General features: G+C 45.1%; 1 protein-coding gene across 2 annotated transcripts in view; it reads right to left on the bottom strand.

Annotated features, from left to right (window-relative positions):
- The window catches only part of CRY2 (cryptochrome circadian regulator 2), an 81,982-nt gene that overhangs the window by 42,734 nt on the left and 22,815 nt on the right, over positions 1-16,433 (bottom strand). For both annotated transcript variants that reach the window (XM_073604260.1, XM_073604259.1), the window contains exons 3-4: positions 10,412-10,554; positions 1,495-1,679 (exon numbers count right to left, since the gene is read on the bottom strand). In XM_073604260.1, coding sequence (XP_073460361.1) covers positions 1,495-1,679; positions 10,412-10,554 — 328 coding nt within the window. The remainder of the gene's footprint in view (positions 1-1,494; positions 1,680-10,411; positions 10,555-16,433) is intronic.

Below are 16,433 nucleotides of genomic sequence, written 5' to 3'. Positions count from 1 at the left end.
TTTGGCCCTTTCACATAAAAAGTCAGGTTCGCCTGTCAGTTTTTCGGACCCTCCATTCACCCCTATGGACCGTTTACACCCGCCTACCTCCAATCTGATCCTGTGTGCTAAAAAACTAAAAAAAACAAAAACAAAAAAAAAAAAAAAAAAAAGAAAGGGGATCAGTCTCCTTCTGCCAGACCAAAGGGCAGATGGGTGTATAACAGGGGTAGGCAACCTCGGCCCTCCAGCTGTGGAGCAACTACAAATTCCATCATGCCTCTGCCTCTAGGAGTCATGCTTGTGATTGTTAGAGTCTTGTAATGTCTCGTGGGACTTGTAGTTTCAAAACAGTTGGAGGGCCAAGGTTGCCTACCACTGGTGTATACAGACAACGAAGTCCATATACACTCACTGGTCAATAGAGCAGAGCGAGCTCAGTCCATGCCTGCTCTGCATAAACTGAGAAGACACGGACCGGTCATCCGTCTGCTCTGCATGAATCAGCAGACAGATCCCCTGCTGATCATAACGGAGTCCGCCCTGTGCCCCGTGTGAAAGGGGCCCTAATGGGCAAGCTTACCACCTAATGTCCACAGGACTGTTTAGACCAGCCTTTTTCAACCAGGGTGCCTTCAGGTCTCTTCAGGGGTGCCTTGGCAAAATGCCTAAAAATTGCCCAAAAATTGTATACAAGCAAGAGGGTTGATTAAGCCCGCCTTTTAGTTACACAAAGCCAAAATGCTTTCATTGTGCACACCATTTCAACCTTCCAGCTGCCAGTGTCCTAACAACCGATGAGGTCATTGGTTGATAAGGAGAACGTCGGGCCCCTGCACAGTTTGTCCCTCCCCTGCCCTTCTCCATCAGCACTGGGGTCACATTAGCTGAGTGAGTAAGAGAAACTGAGGGAAAAGAATACTAGTTAGTACCAGTGTACAAAGGTATATTTGCTCTGGAAGAATAAATCACCTCCAGTGTTGGGATCCTAAGCATGTGGATGTTGCTGCAATATGCAAAACCATTAGGATACTTTCACACTGAGGCATCGGCGGTAATGCGCTATTTTTAGCGGCACTTTACCGTCGTTTTAGTGGCGCTTTTCGGCCGCTAGCGGGCGCTTTTAACCCCCGCTAACGGTCGAAAAAGGGTTAAAAGCGACGCTTTGCCGGCGCTGCCCATTGATTACGATGGGTAGGGACGCTTTAGGAGCGGCGTATAACTTCTTTTTCTAGTCTGGTCATACGTCATCACGTTCGAAATGATCAGACTTTGGTGGGATCGTGTGTAGGCAAGTCCGTTTCGTCGGAACTCCGTTGAAAAGTCCTTCGGAGTTCAGTCCGACGAGAAGTCCGCTCGTGTGTACTCGGCATTAGAATCGTTTTTTACATTTCAGAATGGGGTGCCTCAAGACTGTGGATTATTTTAAAGGGCGCTTTTCCTGAAGAAAATGTTGAGAAACACTGGTTTAGACTAGGGCATTTACCAGTGGCACAATAAAACAAAATGTCTTACCGAGTTCCTCCAGAGACGGCACACCATAGGTGTCATCGTGTGTGCTTTTAATCTCTGCTCGGCACTTTTCCATCTGCTGACGTGTGATGCTGGGTACAGGTCGGCGAGGAAGCTCCATTCGGCTGACGATAGCCTGAAATCTCTTGTAGGTGAGCGGGGGGCTGTTACCATTCAGCTCAATGATTCTGTATAGAAAAGAAAAATGGGATAAGAGTCAAGATACAGTAATTTAAGATATACAGGTATTTACTGAAAACTGGGAGCAAAGAAGGGGTAACACTGGTCACAGCAGCAGGTAGGGAAGTCTATGGTCCCCATCACATTTACCTGCATACAATGGTCTCCAGTGACAAGAGTCAACGCGTCAAATGACAAGTGACCTTGTGAATAGCAGTGACTGCTGTTATCAGATAGCCCATCAGTTACCTGAGAATAGGGCTGGGTGTCTGAGCCTGGACGCAGTCAGATGCATACAGAAGGGTGAGGGTAAAGTATACATAAAATGAGAGGTTTGGATGTGACTAATATAGTGCTGGTTGTCCTCACAGGTGGAGCAATATTCCACCTACTAGAGTTTATACAAATGTAATGTTGGTCAGTGTGTAAAAGGTAAAATAACCCACTGGGTGCACCTTACAACAATGCCCCTTCCAAAAGAGTCTTCACTACATCCACAAAAAGTAACTATATAATCAGTATAGTTTTCTCCCATAGGGACACTATAGACACTATGATCTTCAAACTAGTATACAGTAAAACCTTGGTTTGAGAGAGTTTCGCAAGACAAGCAACAGTTTTAAATACATTTTGACTTGATAAACGAGCGATGTCTTGATATACAAGTAGCGTCATGTCACAACAGAGTATAAAAGAGAAGAGAGGCGCCTCTAAGTGTAGCAATATGGTTACATTTAATGAAGGTACAACATTTAGCAACTCACATGGTTGATGATTAAAACAGGCACATCCAAGTATGCAGGCATCCGGGGTAAAGCTGTCCACATAGACCATCCCCCGCACCGCCATCTATGTCATCCCTTCCATGCTGCGCTCCATGAGCGATTCAAGCCTCACTTTCAAATTGCTCTGCTGCAGGGTAGTCTTCCCGGTCACGCTTGCAGGCTGATATCAGTAAGAGCCGGCGGTGTGGGGGATGGTCCATGTGGACAGCTTTACCCCGGATGCCTGCATACTTAGATGTGCCTGTTTTAATCATCAACCATGTGAGTTGCTAAATGTTGTACCTTCATTAAATGTAACCATATTGCTACACTTAGAGGCGCCTCTCTCCTCTTTTATACTCTGGAGCTCCGGCTGGATTTTGCTTCTAATCCCCTTGTGGAGGCTTCCATTTGTTGATGGACATTTTATGGTTATACAACCTTTTTTATATGGACTATAAACTGAAGGATTTATGAAGAAATGGTTGTGGAATGAATTATCTGAGTTTCCATTATTTCTTATGGGGAAATTCGCTTTGATATACAGGCGATTTGGATTACAAGCGTGTTTCTGGAACAAATAATGCTCGCAATCCAAGGTTTTACTGTATATACAATAGTGCACCTCAAATATAGGACCCCTGAGTTAACAGGTAGGTCAAACACTGCACTATTGTTTATTGACTGTAGGGGGATTGTAATATTTGACCTTAACTGTTCAACTGCCATTTCTTTCTAGGAATTATTTGTTTGCGCTGATTATACCATATACCTTAAATTTTAATACCAACAAATTTTTCGCTGCCAGAGCCGTTTTTTTCACAGGTTTAAAAAAAAAAAAAATTATTTTAGGACTGAAGATTGCATAAACTGCCCAAACATTAGATCTTTTCTGAAAGCAGACACCATAGAGAAAAAAAAATAGTGGTTCATATTTTTTATGTCACACAATATTACCTCAAAGGTCTAGGAAACAAAAAAAAAAAAAAAAAAAAAAAAAAAACACATTAAAAGTATGTACAGGCACACAGATACACTGACAGTGTGCAGGAGACCTGCATGGCATCAGCGATCTGATGCTTTACAGCAGTGGTTCTCAACTCCTGTCCTCAGGACCCACTAACAGGCCAGATTTTAAGTATTACCTTGGGGAGATGCAGACTAGAATACTGCAATCACTGAGCAGCAAATGATATCACCTGTGATGTATTTCAGTTATTTTGCAAACCTGGCCTGTTAGTGGATCCTGAGGACAGGAGTTGAGAACGACTGGCTTACAGGCCAATCCAAAAAAGAATAAATGCACATTTTCTTTTACCTGCAAAAGGATGTGCATTTATTATTTTTTGTAGAAAGGTGAACTTCTCCTTTAAAATTAAATATGGGGGCAAGTGGAAATCTTTTCTGAGCAAACCTGCATGTTTGTGACCCTAGGACTCATCCAAAGACTAACTGTGACTGGTTTCCTTTAAAGCAAGTGGTCATCAACTCCTGTCCTCAGGGCCCACTAACAGGCCAGGTTTGCAAGATAACTGAAATACATCACAGGTGATATCATTTGCTGCTCAGTGATTGCAGTATTCTAGTCTGCATCTTCCAAGGTAATACTTAAAACCTGCCCTGTTAGTGGGCCCTGAGGACAGGAGTTGATGACCACTGCTTTAAAGGCAGAATTCACCTTTAAGGAAAAGTAATAAATGCACTTTTTTTTTTTTTCTGAAAAAATATGTGCATTATTTTATTCCTACAGAAGCTTGCAAAGCATTGTACCCGTGATCAGTGGATTTCAGTTAGAAAGCTGGAAGAGTTGATGGACTACGAGGGCGCTGATCAGTGCCCTCGTAAGACCATTGAGAACTAAAAGCCATCTGCTGTGCGGGAAGACAGGACTTTTCGTTTATTCATTCACAGATCCCTGTAAACTAAAGATGCAGCCGTGCAGATGGAGCGACACAAATTTTAAATGCGACAGCGAATGAGGGGAGAGGAACCCCCCTCTGCTGCCACAGGGAGAGGGGGGGGCACAGGGGGTGCTGGAAGGTGCTAGGTTACACCCTAAATAGGGTGTAACAGAACATGTTCTAAAAGGTAAACTTAGACTTTAAGGCCGGCCATACATGGAGCGAGTTTTGTTCTTGCAACCCTGGGTTGCACGGGGGAAGTCGCCCCCCCCCACCGGCAGAACACAGTGATTATTGCCATTGGCTACAGCAGCTGCTAGCGATAATTGCAGGTAAAAACTGGCATACTGGTTGTACCCAAGTCGATCGATCAACTTGGTACATTCATCCTGCCCATACACTGTTTGAATCGCGAATGGCCTGCCTAAATCAGTCTTTGGAATAAGTTAGCACAATAATTCAACTAACTCGCCACCATAGACCCATGTAGTTCCAGATTATGCGATTTATTGTCTTGGTTCAGCAATGCAGCAACCTATGGAGGTTGCACTTCCCTTCCCATGTCAGTGTGTGTTGGAGTGAGCTGTGGTAAGGAAAAAAAATATAAAAAAAATAGGGAGTGATTTTTCCTGCGCCGAGTCCCATTTAAAACAGACTGCGAGGACGCAGAATGTCACGATTTATGATAAAGCACACTGCAGCACATGCGTTACTACAACACACATAAACGAGAACAGGAACTAAGTGTACTATTTTAACATGCAAAACAATGTAAGTACCTGATATTGGCCTTTGATCAGCATCTTGCAATCCCATATACAGCAAAGCTCAGGCTGGGAGAGGGAGAAGCAGCACAAGGAGCCAATCAGTTGTACTGAAATGCTCATATGACAAGTGTCATATATATGGTTATATAGGAGCAAAGAGCGAGAAATTAGCTTGTCAGCTTGCTGCTTCTCCTTTCACAGGTTGGTGGAAGGCCAAGACCTACAGGTGATATTATAACGCAGAACTCTAAAATAAAGTCTCCTACCGTTACACTCAGTGGCGGAGCATCCATAGAGGGCGCAGGAGCGCGGCCCCCTCTCTTCTGCACCCATCAATCTTCAATAGATAGATTCATGCATTGCATGAATCTATCTATTGTCGCCGCTGCCGCCCCTATTCAGGTGTCCGGCCCCTTGTCGGGCATCTGAATTACAGCAGCGGGGGTGTTTTGGAAGTGCCCGATTAGAGCCGTCGGCTCTAATAGGCGTCCTGATTAGAGCTGTGGGCTCTAATAGGCTTCCAAATTGGTAAACAGCGGGCGCACTGCTGTGCGTTCGTTGCTTACGTAGTGCTGTGTTAGGGAATCAAATAAATTGCTTCCCTAACACTGACCCACCTCTTAGCCAATCAGGTGCACCGGGTCTGGTTACTTGTCACCTGATTGGCTGAAGCGAAAGGCGCTGTGATTGGACACCAGGCGTCCAATCATAGCAAAAGAAGACGGGAGAAGACATCGAGGACTCGGAGGGAGCGTGGAGGACAGCGCTGACCCGAGACAGGTAAGTGCCAGGCGGGGCGGGGGGGGGGGGGGCAAACTGGTGGCAATTGATGGGGCACACTGGCAGCAATTGATGGTTACAGTAGCAGCAGTTTATGGGTGCAGTGGCTGCGTTTGATGGCACAGTGGCTGCGATTGATGGGCACAGTGGCTGCGATTGATGGGCACAGTGGCTGCGATTGATGGGCACAGTGGCTGCACTTGATGGGCACAGTGGCAGCGTTTAATAGGCACAGTGGTGGCAATTTATGGGTACAGTGGCTTTGTTTGATGGCACAGTGGCGGCAATTGCGTTTGATGGGCACAGTGAGGCTGCAATTGATGGTTTTTTTTTTTTTCCAGTTTGTTTGCGCCCCCCTAAAAATTTTGAGCAACAGCCGTCACTGGTTACACTGATAAACTAAAAACAATGGAATTTAAAAAAAAAAGAATTGGTGTTAATAATCTTATTTGACCTATTTGACTTATTATTATTTGACTTATATTTAAATTTGATTGAAAAAGATGAAAGGATGAAACTTTGATGTTCTCCAATGTAAGACACAATTGAGAATAAAAAAAAGGAGAATCTGTTTGATTTCTATCAGTGGGATGAAAATGTGGTCCCGGGACGCCTTGATGGAGCTCGTAACGTATTCTTGGAGCAAACCGCATGTCACAGGGAAGCCTCACATCTCTCCTCTGCAGAGGACGACGGACAGGTTCAGCAGCTCTGATCTCATACAGTAAGGCTCATGAAAGGATCTGCACACCCACATACTTATTTTACAGCCTGATGTTCTGCTGATCAAACACTCCGGAATGCGGCGTTGTAGCAGCATCTTTATATAATACTGAGCCTCCTGCTGTCCAGCCCGGCTGAGGGAAATCTCATTACATCGCTCTGACCTCTCTCTCCTAACCTGGTGCTGTCAACAACTTATGCAACCGTTTATTCTAGATTTCATTTCCAATTTTTTTTTTTTCCCTGCGTCAGTGATTATGTTGGTAGCTTATATCCAATCTCCCCTGTCCCCTGTGCACGTGCAGGGAGGAGCCACAGCTCAGCACGGGGACATTGAAACCCACTGAGCACATGCCAGGCTGTGTGACTCTGCAGGAAGAAAGAGCGGCCAGTAGGTGGCGGTGTGAACACTTGCTGGGAATATGTGGAAAATCCTACACTTTCCTTGGCATGAATGAGTAATGCGTTCATGACTGTCTAAGGAATTAAAGCGGTTACCGCTGTTATAGCTTTTAGCCCCCCCCCCATACCTGTGTGCATTTTGCGGGCCATTTTTTGGAGCAGACTTACAATTCTCTTTCAGTTCTACATTCCTCTGACCAAATTGTATGTGTATGTATACACAGGGCATTTTTTCAGCGGGAACGTGGGGGGACGCAGTTCCGGCACCTCCAGCACTGAATGTATGTAATGGCAAAGGGTGCAGGGGTGGTCTGGAGGGTCTATTATTGCTGGAGCGGATCTATTTTTGAGTGGCGGTCTATTGTTGCTGGTGGGTCAATTATTGCTGGAAGAGATCTACTATTGATGGAGGGGGTCTATTGTTGCTAGCTGCTGGATAGTCTATTGATGCTGGGAGATCTATTGTTGGTGCTGGGTGGTATTTTGTTGTAGGGGTCCACTGTTGCTAGGGGGGGGGGGGGTCTATTGTTTCTGAGTGAATCTATTGCTGCTGGCTGTGCGGAATCTATTTTACTACTTTTCTTGCTATCATTAACAAATTTCTTACAAATTACTTAGCACCACGCAATTATACTTGGCTCTGTACTCTTTAAAAGGGGCTGTACTGAGAGGTGGGTAGGGGGTGAAACCAAGGAACGGTGCTCAGAGGTGGGTAGGGGGCGGAGATAAGAAGTGACTCAGAAGGGGCAGTTCCTGCACCTATTCTCTGAGAAAAAAAGCCCTGTTATACATATGTTCAATTGTATTTAAACAGGCACCATGTCCGATACACGCTTGAAAGACTTTCACAGATTTTTTTTTTTTAATGGGTCACCAGGTCTTTCTTCAACCCTCCTAATTGCTCAGCCTTGGGACTGGCATGCAGAATGTGATAACACATGTACAAAGCCAATTTATATGCATATACATGGGCAGCACAGTGGATAAGTGGTTATTACTTCTGCCTGGCAGCACTAGGGCCATTGGTTCAAATCCTAATCATGACTTTACCTTTCTGGCGTTTACATATTCTCCCTGCGTGAGTTTCCTCTGGGTACTCTGTTTCCTCCCACACTCCAAAAGATTTGCTGGTAGGTCAATTGTCTGAATTGGCCTTGGAATATGGATGAATGTGAGTTAGGGACCTTAGACAGCTCCTTGAGGGCAGGGACTGATGAGAATGTACAATATATACAGTTAGGTCCATATACATTTGGACACAGGCACAATTTTCATACTTTTGGCTCTGTATGCCACCAGAATAAAATTAAACCATTTGTGGAAACAGGGTAGGTAAAATGGACTAGACATGTAATATGTATGTGCTATATTGGACATTACTGGTTATGTCCAAATACATTTGATTATATGTCTCTGCAGGTTCAATCAAGGGGTTTACCCCCTCTATGGCACACTGATACTTTGCCGGGCTGCCTGGGGGTCTTGATAGTGCCCTGGGCTGTGCTTGCACTTGGGGTGAGAGTTCATTCATTTTATTATTTCAGGTACACACATATACATATATATATATATATATATATATATATATATATATATATATATATATACACACACACACACACACACACACACACACACACACACACATATATATATATATATATATATATATATATATATATATATATATATATATATATATAGCGCCGTCAATTTACGCAGCGCTTTTACATATACGTTGTACATTCACATCAGTCCCTACCCTCAAGGAGCTTACAATCTAAGGTCCCTAACTCACATTCATACATACTAGGGACAATTTAGACAGGATCCAATTAACCTACCAGCATGTCTTTGGAGTGAGGGAGGAAACCGGAGTACCCGGAGGAAACCCAGGCAGGCACAGGGAGAACATGCAAACTCCAGGCAGGTAGTGTCTTGGTGGGGATTCAAACCAACAAGCTTAGTGCTGCCAGGAAGTGGACCTCTATGTGTCTGCTCTCCCTGATTACCACACCATTACCTGATTACCACACCAAGCGAACAGAACTGAGCAGAGCAAAGAAAACCTCAGGTGCACAAGAGATTTTTTTTTTTTCCTCGTTAGTCCTACTACACTACATCAACCTCAGACGCAAAAGTGGCCTTATGCCGCGTACACACGGTCAGACTTTTCGGCCGAACTTGTTTGACGGACACCGACGGACCAAATCCGGCGGTCAATCCGATCGTGTGTGGGCTTCACCGGACCTTCAGCGGACTTTTCCAGTCGCAAATCTGATGGACTTTAGATTTACCGACGCTAGGGCAGCTATTGGCTACTGGCTATTAACTTCCTTATTTTAGTCCGGTGTACGTCATCACGTACGAATCCGTCGGACTTTGGTGTGATCGTATGTAGGCAAGTCCCTTCGTTAGAAAGTCCGTTGAAAGTCCATCGAAAGTCTGTCAGACGGGCTGTCGGACTTTTGTAGCTGAAAAGTCCGACCGTGTGTACGCGGCATAAGACATTGTTTTAAAGCACCCCAATAAATTGAATGGGCTTTTCATTCACAGAAATGCCCAAGTCTTTGGACATGTAACAAAATGTTTGCTGCAACGCACTAGGGGCAGTGATGGCGAACCTTGGCACCCCAGATGTTTTGCAACTACATCTCCCATGATGCCTATACACTCTACAGTGTGGTTGAGCATCATGGGAAATGAAGTTCCAAAACATCTGGGGTGCCAAGGTTCGCCATCACTGCACTAGGGTGAATTGTCATGTGCTGCAATGCATTTGCATTGCCTTAGTGCATCGGAGTGTTTTTACAAAATGAATGGCACGCAAAGCGCTGACACCAATGCATAGGTGTACTGTACATCAGCCCTAAAGCACGTGTCACACACAAAGCCCACAGGCCGAATTAGGCCAACCAGGCCATTTAACGTGGCCCTTGCACCCCTCCCCCATCTATACCCCCACCTGGTCTCAGCAGTGGGCAGCAGAGAGGATGATGGAACTCCTCCGCCAGATCCTGGAACTTTTGTACTTCCACAGAGCCCCCTCATCTCCGCCTCCCCTGGCCTCAGCATTCAGCAGACTCCAGCCTCTTCTGGTCCTCCTCCAGACCTTGCACTTTCTGCTTCCCAGTCCGCTCCCAGCTTCTTCCTGGCAGCAGCACAAGGTAAGGGGGGGGGGTGCACTGTGATGTAAAGGAGTGTAGGAGACGGACTTCTGATGATGGATGGGGGGGAGCTCTGGACATCTAGTTTTACAGATACAACTGGCCCTTTAAGGGCGACCATAATGCTGATTCAGCATGTGATGAAATTGAGCTTGACACCACTGCCTTTACCCTAAAGGTTCAATAATTGGACAGATACAGTATGGAGGGTGACATACATTATTATCATGACTTACTTGTCCAAGTCATACAGGGTATGAGAGCTCTCCACAATGACTTCTACACCAGCTTCCTTGGCCAGTTTCATGATGGCCGCATCTCGCTCTTTTCCAAACGGTTCAGAATCGTACTGAAACGTTAGCCGGGTCACTCCCCATTCCTGCAAAATACCAAGATGAGAGCCTAAAGAAATGACTTAAGTGTGTGAAAATGTAAAAAAGGTACATATGCATTCCACAGATTTAGCATTGTAATGGTCCCAAGCTGACCTGTAAGTATTACACTACTGCAGCAGAGAACACATTAGGTCTAATGCCCTACCAGACATGGATATGCTGTGCCGCAGGGCTGTGTAAATATCAGGACTGGATGAACAGAAATGAAAATCCTTTGGCAGATAACAGCTTCCATAAATGTATTTCAGTGGCACGTTTATCTTTGCCTGGGATTCATTGTGAATAGTAAAAGGTTTTAAGTCACAAACACTACTGAAGCTATGAGAACGGTGCCATGCTCCCAATTAGGGCTGCAACTAACAATTATTTTAATAATCGATTAATCACCTTAAAAAAAAAAAATAAATAAATAAAGTGTGGTGTATAATTTAATATGCAAAGACCCTGACCAGGTCTCTTGGGCTGGAGCACCCCTCCCCCTCTTCATTACCTCTTATTAGTGGCCACCAGTACATAGGAGGAATCCCCTTCTGTTCTCCCACATAGAGGCGTTCAGCTCCCATGGTTAAGATGCAGGATCTTCCATTCTATTACTAGAGTAGGACCCACTAATTCGGGGTACTTTGTCGCAGTAAGTGGGCTTAGCACTATATGACCATATAGTGTGGCCAAACCCCCATATTTTTGAATATGTTCAGGTATTTTTAACTAGCCTTGCAGGATAAATGTCATTCTTGTATGTGTGAGCTGTAATCTGTTTTGCACATTTTTTATTTAGACCCCTTTCACAGTGGGGCGCCTGTAATGTGCCCTCCCCCCCACGTAATGTGCCCTCCCCCCCACGTAATGTGCCCTGCCTACCACGTAATGTGCCCTCCCCCCCACGTAATGTGCCCTGCCTACCACGTAATGTGCCCTCCCCCCACGTAATGTGCCCAGCCCCCCACGTAATGTGCCCTACCCACCACGTAATGTGCCCTCCCCCCCACGTAATGTGCCCTGCCTACCACGTAATGTGCCCTCCCCCCCACGTAATGTGCCCTCCCCCCCACGTAATGTGCCCTGCCTACCACGTAATGTGCCCTCCCCCCACGTAATGTGCCCTCCCCCCCACGTAATGTGCCCTCCCCCCCACGTAATGTGCCCTGCCTACCACGTAATGTGCCCTCCCCCCCACGTAATGTGCCCTGCCCCCCACGTAATGTGCCCTGCCCCCCACGTAATGTGCCCTGCCCCCCACGTAAAAGTTTACTTTAAATGTAATTGTAATGCCTTCTATTACCTCCAGTCTATCAGCCTCCACCTTCTCTGGGTTCAGATGCTGATCTTCCCTGCACAATCTTTAACCGCTTGCCGCCCGCCGGCTGTCATATGACGGCCAGGCGGCGCGACTCTCGTTCTGGGAGGGCGTCATATGACGCCCTCGCCTTCCCTGCCCATCAGGGGGCGCGCGTGCGCGCTGCCGGTGGCAATCGCGCGCGCCCGCCGTGTCGCTGGGCACCTGATGCGCGTGTCCGCCGGGCACACGCGATTGCCCGGTAACACGGCAGGACCGTGGATCTGTGTATGTAAACACACAGATCCAGGTCCTGTCAGAGAGGAGATCGATGTGTGTTCTCAGTATAGAGCAACACCGATCGGTCTCCTCCCCCTTCAGTTAAAAACACTCCCTAGGAACACAGTTAAATCCCTCGATCACCCCCTAGTGTTAACCCCTTCCCTGCCACTCACATTTATACAGTAATCAGTGCATTTTTATAGCAGGGATCGCTGTATAAATGTGAATGGTCCCAAAAATGTGTCAAAAGTGTCCGATATGTCCGCCACAATATCGCAGTCACGATAAAAAAAAAAAAAAAAAAAAAAAAAAATCGCAGACCGCCGCCATTACTAGTAAGAAAAAAAAAAAAAAAAAATAAAAATGCTATAAAAAAAATAAATAAATAATGCTATAAATATTTCCCCTATTTTGTAGACGCTATAACTTTTGCGCAAACCAATCACTATACGCTTATTGCCATTTTGTTTTATCAAAAACATGAAGAATACATATCGGCCTAAATGGAGGAAAAAATGTGTTTTTAAAAAAAAAAAAAAATTGGATATTTATTATAGCAAAAGTAAAAAATATTGTGTTTTTTTTTCAAACTTGTCACTCTTCTTTTGCTTATAGCGCAAAAAATAAAAACTGCAGAGGTGATCAAATATCACCAAAAGAAAGCTCTATTTGTGGGGAAAAAAATAATAAAAATTTCATTAGGGTGCAGTGTTACATGACCGCGCAATTGTCATTCAAAGTGTGACAGTGCTGAAAGATGAAAAATGGCTTGGGCAGGAAGGGGGTGAAAGTGCCCTGTATTGAGATGGTTAAAGTATTTTTTTTTTTTTTTTTTTAATTAAAGATGTTATACTTACCTGCTCTGTGTAATGGTTTTGCACAGAGCATCCCCAATTCTTCTCTTCTGGGGTCCCCCACCAATGCTTCTGGCTCCTCCTGCCTTCAGAGTGCCCCAATAGCAAACTGCAAATTATAGTATAGAGTGCCCCTATAGCAAGGCAAAAAACTTCTGCCTTTAGACCCACTCACTTCCTGCCCAGGACTACATGTCCCATGAGGCATTGCTCCTCACACATTCACAGGTTCTCAGGCACTTAATGACATGTATGGACGGTGTACTGAGCTGTATGTGTGCTGCACTGTATTTCCTGATATGTAAACAAATAATGCATTCTGTATGCAGGCCAACTAATCGGCTGGAAGATTAATCGATTATGAAAATAATTGGCAACTAGTTTTCATAATCGATTAGTTGTTTCAGCCCTACTCCCTGGTGTCATTTTTGCACCAGGATTACTTTTGGTGCCTTGAAAATAAGTAGCTGGTATCAGGTCCGTCTTTAATATTGATTGAACCCTGGGCAAACATTTTCTTAGCCCCCCCCCCAATTCTGAGATATACATTAAATAGCAGCTAGACTCAAAATCAGTTTACTGCAGCAGATCAGGCAGCAATTGCGATTGGTTGCCAGAGCTTGCAGCATATCATTGCCACTCACTGACTGGTTGCTAGAAGCTAAAACACATTATCTCTGCTTGCTGATTGGTTGCTAGATGTTACTGGAAATCCTTAGCGCTCACTGATCGGTTGCTAGAGGTTATTGTGCATCATTACCGCTCACTGATTGACTGCTATAGGCTACTGCACATCATTACTGCTAACTGATTGGTTGCTAGAGGTTACTGCACATCATTATTGCTCACTGACTGGTTGCTAGAGATTATAGCAGATTATTACTGCTCACTGATTGGTTGCTAGAGGTTACTGCACATCATTACCTCTGCATCAAGTGGCAGAACTCCGGCGGGGAGCAGTGTGGGCTCAATTGGCAGCTGCTTTGGACCCCCAAACAGTGATTGGGCCCTGGGCAGCTGCCCTATTTGCCCTGCGCTAAAGACAGCCCTGGCTGGTATGAAATATATTGAGAAGTGGATCCGCATAACTGCTTGTCTAGCCAAGTATTACTTTCACATTATGTAACCTGCTGGCATCTGCCCAAAAATAAATAGCTTTTGCTTAAAGGATTATGAAGGTCTCAGTACGAACAATACACAAATAAATGGAGACAGCACAGCAGTACCTGTGCCAGGATAACATGCCAACATTTGGAATGCTTGGACTTATGACGCCTGAGACTTCAGCTGTGTATTCAAGTTAAAACCCAAATGCTGCTTCTAAATATGTGTACATTTATTTTATACTCCTAATCTTCTTACACTTTATTTTTGGGCAAAATCCCTTCCAGGCACTCCGATTTACTGAGCTGCAAAAACAGAATGAGGAGACCAAGGCCTAGACTCATAGGGGGTCGATTTACTAAAGGCAAATAGATTGCAATTGCACTTGCAAAAGTGCACACTCTGCAAGTGGAGATTCTCCAGAGCTTAGTAAATGAGGTAAAGTTTCACTTTACAAATTATACCCAATCACGTGCAAAGAAAAAAAAAAAAAAAAAAAACAGAATTTTTGCTTGCACATGATTGGATGATGGAAGTCAGCAGAGCTTCCCCGTCATTTACCAAGCTCTGGAGCAGGGGTCTCAAACTGGTGGCCATCCAGCTGTTGTGGAACTACAAGTCCCATCATGCCTCTGCCTGGGGGAGTCACGCTTGTAACTGTCAGCCTTGCAATGCCTCATGGGACTTGTAGTTTTGCAACAGCTGGAGGGCCGCCAGTTTGAGACCCCTGCTCTGGAGCAATTGCACTTGCAAAAATGCACAGCCTATTTGCCTTTAGCAAATCAACCCCATAGATCAGGGATATGCAATTAGCGGACCTCCAGCTGTTGCAGAACTACAAGTCCCATGAGGCATAGCAAGACTCTGACAGCCACAGGCATGACACCCAGAGGCAGAGGCATGATGGGGCTTGTAGTTCTGCAACAGCTGGAGGTCCGCTAATTGCATATGTCTGCCATAGATCAATGATGACCCGACAGCCCTTTACACAAGGTGGCTGCGTCATTTACTATATCACTTATTGTACCGTCGAGCAGTACTGTTGGATAACGTGACCTATTCAAGTGAACCGAGCTGTGCCACAACCATGAGCCAAACACTAGGAAAAAGTTGCAGCATGGCAATTCCATTCCAAAAACGTGTTTGGCTGTCAAAAAGAAGAATAGAAATAGGGCATTCCGGAGGTGGCAGTATGGCAGTATGGTCAGCCATTCCTGTACCATATTCTATAAAGCGATTCATGGAAGATTGATTTTCATTGACTACCAAAAGGTATACAAGCCCAAACTGTTTAAAAGGGATTGTAAAGTCTTAAATATATATTTTTTTTAAATAACAGGAAAGGTTTATACTTACCTGCTCGGTGCAGTGGAATTGCAGAGAGGCCCCAATCCTCCTCTTCTAGGGGCCGCCCCACCACCACTCTTGGCTCCTCCTCTTCTTGGTGTTCCACCATAGGAAACTACTTCCTATGGTGGCGCACCTGTGGGCTCAATCTCGGGTTACGCTGCCTGTGTCCGATGACACAGACAGCGAGGCGAGGACCCGCCCCCCACTTTGTCGTCACAGGATTTGACTGACAGCAGCAGGAACCAATGGCTCCCTCTGCTCTCAGCAAAGCCTGTGAGAGCAGGGAGGAGAGGAGGGGAGAGGAGAGATGCTGCTCTCGTGCACATCGCTGGACTGAGATCAGGCTCAGGTAAGTATTGGGGGGTTGGGCGATACTTTAACCTAAACATTTTTTACCTTAATGCAAGGAATGAATTCTTATAAAAAAAAAAAAACAAAAAAAAAAAAACTTAGGCTTTAGAATCACTTTAGTGTTTATGTGAGGATTTAGTAGATCACTGCAGCACAATTCTTGAATGTCAATACTATAGTTTTTTTGGTTTGTTTTTATTTGTACTTTTTTTTCTCTACACTGTACAATCTTTATTATCCATAACTCCAATTTAAAGCCCAACGTCAGAATCTCCCCACTCAGCTCTCAGTACTTCCTTCCATCTCCCATCCAACCCTATACCTGTGCCCCCCCCCCAAAGTCCTATGCTTTTCTTTGATTTATATACAGCTTTTTTTATGTACGCCCCTTTTCCAGATCTCTATAAGCTGGTCATATCTTTTCCAGCAATGGGTGCTCTTCAATAATGCAAAGTCAGTGCCACTCTTTGCATCAATGTGCAGGCAGGGCGCCACTGTGAAGGGCTGCCTATGAAACCACTCACCCACATGTTGTCTTCAGTATTTTGCTTGGGAGAAGGCTGGGCGCCATTCACCCAGAAGACTGAGGGCAGCTTGGAGGAGAAACCAGGAGTGCTATGTCCATTATAAATGCTCAGCACATTTC

Source organism: Aquarana catesbeiana, linkage group LG11, assembly GCF_042186555.1.
Source record: "Aquarana catesbeiana isolate 2022-GZ linkage group LG11, ASM4218655v1, whole genome shotgun sequence".
Taxonomy (NCBI): domain Eukaryota; kingdom Metazoa; phylum Chordata; class Amphibia; order Anura; family Ranidae; genus Aquarana; species Aquarana catesbeiana.
This window is presented reverse-complemented; position numbering and strand designations above follow the sequence as displayed.